Source organism: Lactuca serriola, chromosome 8 (assembly GCF_051521515.1).
Source record: "Lactuca serriola cultivar US96UC23 chromosome 8, Lser_US96UC23_V15, whole genome shotgun sequence".
Classification (NCBI taxonomy): domain Eukaryota; kingdom Viridiplantae; phylum Streptophyta; class Magnoliopsida; order Asterales; family Asteraceae; genus Lactuca; species Lactuca serriola.
The window spans coordinates 319,689,945-319,693,618 of record NC_136415.1 but is presented as its reverse complement, the minus strand read 5'-3'; the positions used below and the strand labels follow the sequence as shown (position 1 = coordinate 319,693,618).

The window sequence follows — 3,674 nt, the reverse complement described above, 5'->3', positions numbered from 1 at the left end:
TGCGGAGGGACAAATTATTCGATTATAACAGTCCGCGGAGGAAGACATCACTCCGCGGAGCAAGCTCTACGGAGTGACGTCCGCCTACGCGGAATGGATCATCTCAAAAAAACGAAATTATTAATTTTTAAACCTAAAAATCTGAAATCTGTTAATAAAATGGGTTTTCCTCTAATTTGAATCATATTCGACATTAGTATAATGAGAATGTGAGAAATACCCGGGAACCGTAGCCATCTGCCATAACATCGGGGAATTCGGGCTCCATCGGTGACGGAAGGAGCTCTACGACTCAATTTCGCCGGAATTTGAAGTCGTATCAACTTGAAGTCGTCGCCGCCGGAGTTGAAGTCTTCTCCGGAGTTGAAGTCGTCGTCGGATTTGAAGTCTTCAATCAAACCCTCTGCGACCCGATACGGAGTGACGAAGACCAAAGGGGACCAGTGGGGACCAAAAGAGGGGATTTTTTTTGTCAAAAAAACAAGATTGAAATTACGAATTTACCCCCTCTTCGCGGAGGTTTCATAGTTCCGCGGAGGTCTATAAGTGGTCTATAAGTGGTATTTTATAATGCATGTCTATAAGTGGAAATTTCGTTTTTTGTGTCTAAATTTATAAATTTACCCTTATATTATGTCTATTAGTGGTATTTTATGTTTTCTAAACTTAGAGAAATATAGGATGCCTAAAGTTAGGGAAAACAGTGAAATGCATGTATTGTTCTGAATTTTATAATTTGAGTTGCTGAAAAGGTATAGAAAGACCCTCGACAAAGAAACGATGGACACTCCAAGAATACCTCACTCAAAAGTCACTTCATTCAAATCCCAATGTATCCTTCACTAACATGCGCCGAATAATATAATGGTGGGGGCGCATTACGCACCAAACCACCACCCTCCATTGTCGAAGGAGATCACACACACACACAGCTTTATCACTCTGTTTCCCTCTCACTTTCTCTCTATCTATACATACAGATTCTCTATCTCTATCTCTATCTCTATCCGTATTCCTCCATTAAAGTACTCTCCATGGTCCCCGGAGATAGAGTTATCGACTTATAAAATCATGTTTCGAGACTTTTAGTTGACGGTATCATTCTCTGACAATGGGACACTATTAATTCACATGAATTTGGTTGAAGAGGTTGGAGGATTGAGATTCGTCATTCGTATAGTTGTTGCAGTTTGAAATTCACTGGTTTTGTTATGTTTGTGAGATGGATCCGCCGGTGATGATGAACGGAGGTGATTTCCGATCAAGTAACGCCGCGTCGTCGTTTTGTAGTATGACGGAGATCCTGCCGTACCATGTCAATTTCGGTGGTGGCGTCGGTAATGTGGCGTCATTTGGTTTGGGACATTTGATTGGGAACAGCGACGATGATAATAATAGCGGTAGTACTGTTGATGCGTTTATGAAGACTGGAGGTCATGTTTCTGTTGATGATCCGATGGATTTGGACCAGAGAGGGAGTAATTTTCATAGTAAGAAGCGACGTGAAGAAGATGATTCGTCTAAACGAGTTTCAATCCATAGCCCTAGGAATAACAATGGCAATTGCAAGGTAATCAATTTACTCAAACCTTTTAATTATCCTTTTGATCATATTCTGAGAAACGATAATAGATATCGGTTGTCGATGAATAGATGATCAACCGTTATTGATTTTGAATTTGTGTAGCTGCAATTGCTCTCGTAATCTCCCAATCTCATTACAAAATCACAAAAATTTCAACAGGAACTCATAATTTTTTCTTATTTCGTCAATTACTTGAATTTGGTTTCTTTCTTCAATTGCGGATTTGATCAATGCTAGTATTCTGATTGTAATCGGTAATCTGAACTAGGTTCATGTTCTTAATTTTTAATAGAGTGATTGTGAAGGTAAACGCCTGAAATCAATGGGGACTGAATATGAAATATTCGAAGCTAATGTCAAAGCCGATAGAAGTTCTGGAAAACAAACAGAGAACAACATGAAACCATCTGAGCCACCTAAACAAGATTACATCCATGTGAGAGCTCGAAGAGGTCAAGCCACTGATAGCCACAGTCTAGCAGAAAGAGTAAATTTGCTTCTAACTTTTTCATTAAAATTTCGTTTTTTATATAAAACTTCATTCGAATGATGTAATAATTACTTTTAAGTAAAAAATCCAAAAGGTTTTCTACATAAAGTTTTTGTTGATCTTTTGATCTATATATATTGATGGACACAGGCTAGAAGAGAAAAGATAAGCGAGAGGATGAAAATTCTTCAAGATCTAGTTCCTGGGTGTAATAAGGTATGATTTATCATTTTTCTTATTCCAAAAGATAAAAATATTCCTAAAACTTAAGAATAAATTATATGATGTTAGGTTATTGGGAAAGCAATGGTCCTAGATGAAATAATCAATTACATTCAAGCATTACAACGACAAGTTGAGGTGTTATTGCATCATAACTTAATTTTCCAACAGTGAAAATGTTGAATTATAAGATTATTAACATGTTTTCGCTTTTCATAGTTCTTATCGATGAAGCTTGAAGCTGTCACTTCAAGATCACACCCCAACTCCGAACAATTTCCTTCAAAAGACGTGAGTCCCACTTTTAGGAATACTGTTACATACATCAAACTAGACAGGACTGGACTAGACTAACTTTCTACAACTATTTTCGATGATGATATGCCTTTCTCACAAACAAAAGATAAAATGAGTCTGAGGACCACCTCCTAGACCTGGACATGTATCTGTATCTGTATATTTTGACTTATGAGTCGATGGTTGGTGTTTTCAGTATGGTCGCCAAACGTATGACATGGTAAGCATGCCGTTTGTTTCCCAACCAACAAGAGAGTTTAGTAGGGGATCATCACCGGAATGGTTACACATGCAAATTGGTGGCAACTTCGAAAGAACAACGTAATTTCAACATAATCCATTATCAACAACAATAAGACCCATTTAAAGGAAGCCATAAAATTATGGGTTAATAGCTTAGTGACTACTACAAAAAGTTAAAGAAAAAATCTTGAAACTATATCTATATATCTTCATTTAGTTTGTGTGTTACGATATTTAGGCACAATTTCTTTACATGCACGCTATGGCGTATAGTTGTTTTCATATTGTATACCTCTATAAAGTATGTGAGATTTTTTTCAAACATAAATCATATAGTTTGTTTAATAAGAATTAGGGTTTGTACTAAGAAAATAAAGATTCATCGTGTAAAGTAAACTCTAATATACTTTTACTTTATGTGTTTACTTTTTTGTACTTGGCTATGTGGTCCTTAAAAGTATCTAGTAGAAATGTTGATAAAAGAATATGACGTGTTAGACAATAGACACAAGCCTTTATGTGGTCTTGAACATAATCTTCTTTTCTTTTTTGAAAAAAAAAATATTAGTCATATTGGTTAACAGTTGTTTGTTTACATATAAGCGATAATGTGTCTTTTTGAAAGAATAATATTCACAATTGGCAGTACTTTTATTCGTATTTCTATTTGTTTATTCCATATGGTTTTGCTTCTTTAATTTGTTAATCTATATTACAAAATCAAAAATTAAAGTTAAATACATATCGATGGAAGACAAACAGGCAACAAGCTTCTTTTACATTTGTAGTTCGTAAATATATGTTTTTATGGGTGTGGTGAGTAGTAATGCGTAACAA

The 3,674-nt window shown here is 35.7% G+C and overlaps 1 protein-coding gene across 1 annotated transcript; it reads left to right on the top strand.

Moving 5' to 3' along the window:
• Positions 1–823: 823 nt before the first annotated feature.
• Positions 824–3,242, top strand: LOC145069859 (transcription factor BHLH094-like). The gene is made up of 6 exons (XM_079016805.1): positions 824–1,570; positions 1,878–2,072; positions 2,226–2,291; positions 2,367–2,435; positions 2,517–2,588; positions 2,791–3,242. The coding sequence occupies exons 1-6, from the start codon at positions 1,223–1,225 to the stop codon at positions 2,917–2,919; spliced, it is 879 nt and encodes a 292-aa protein (XP_078872931.1). The 5' UTR covers positions 824–1,222; the 3' UTR covers positions 2,920–3,242.
• Positions 3,243–3,674: the final 432 nt, after the last annotated feature.

Bases quoted from the DNA above. Each gene is read 5' to 3' on its own strand.
- LOC145069859 (XM_079016805.1), top strand. From the start codon at position 1,223: ATGGATCCGCCGGTGATGATGAACGGAGGTGATTTCCGATCAAGTAAC. The intron at 2,073-2,225 runs GTAAATTTGCTT...TGATGGACACAG, and splicing joins GCCACAGTCTAGCAGAAAGA to GCTAGAAGAGAAAAGATAAG. The intron at 2,436-2,516 runs GTGTTATTGCAT...CGCTTTTCATAG, and splicing joins CATTACAACGACAAGTTGAG to TTCTTATCGATGAAGCTTGA.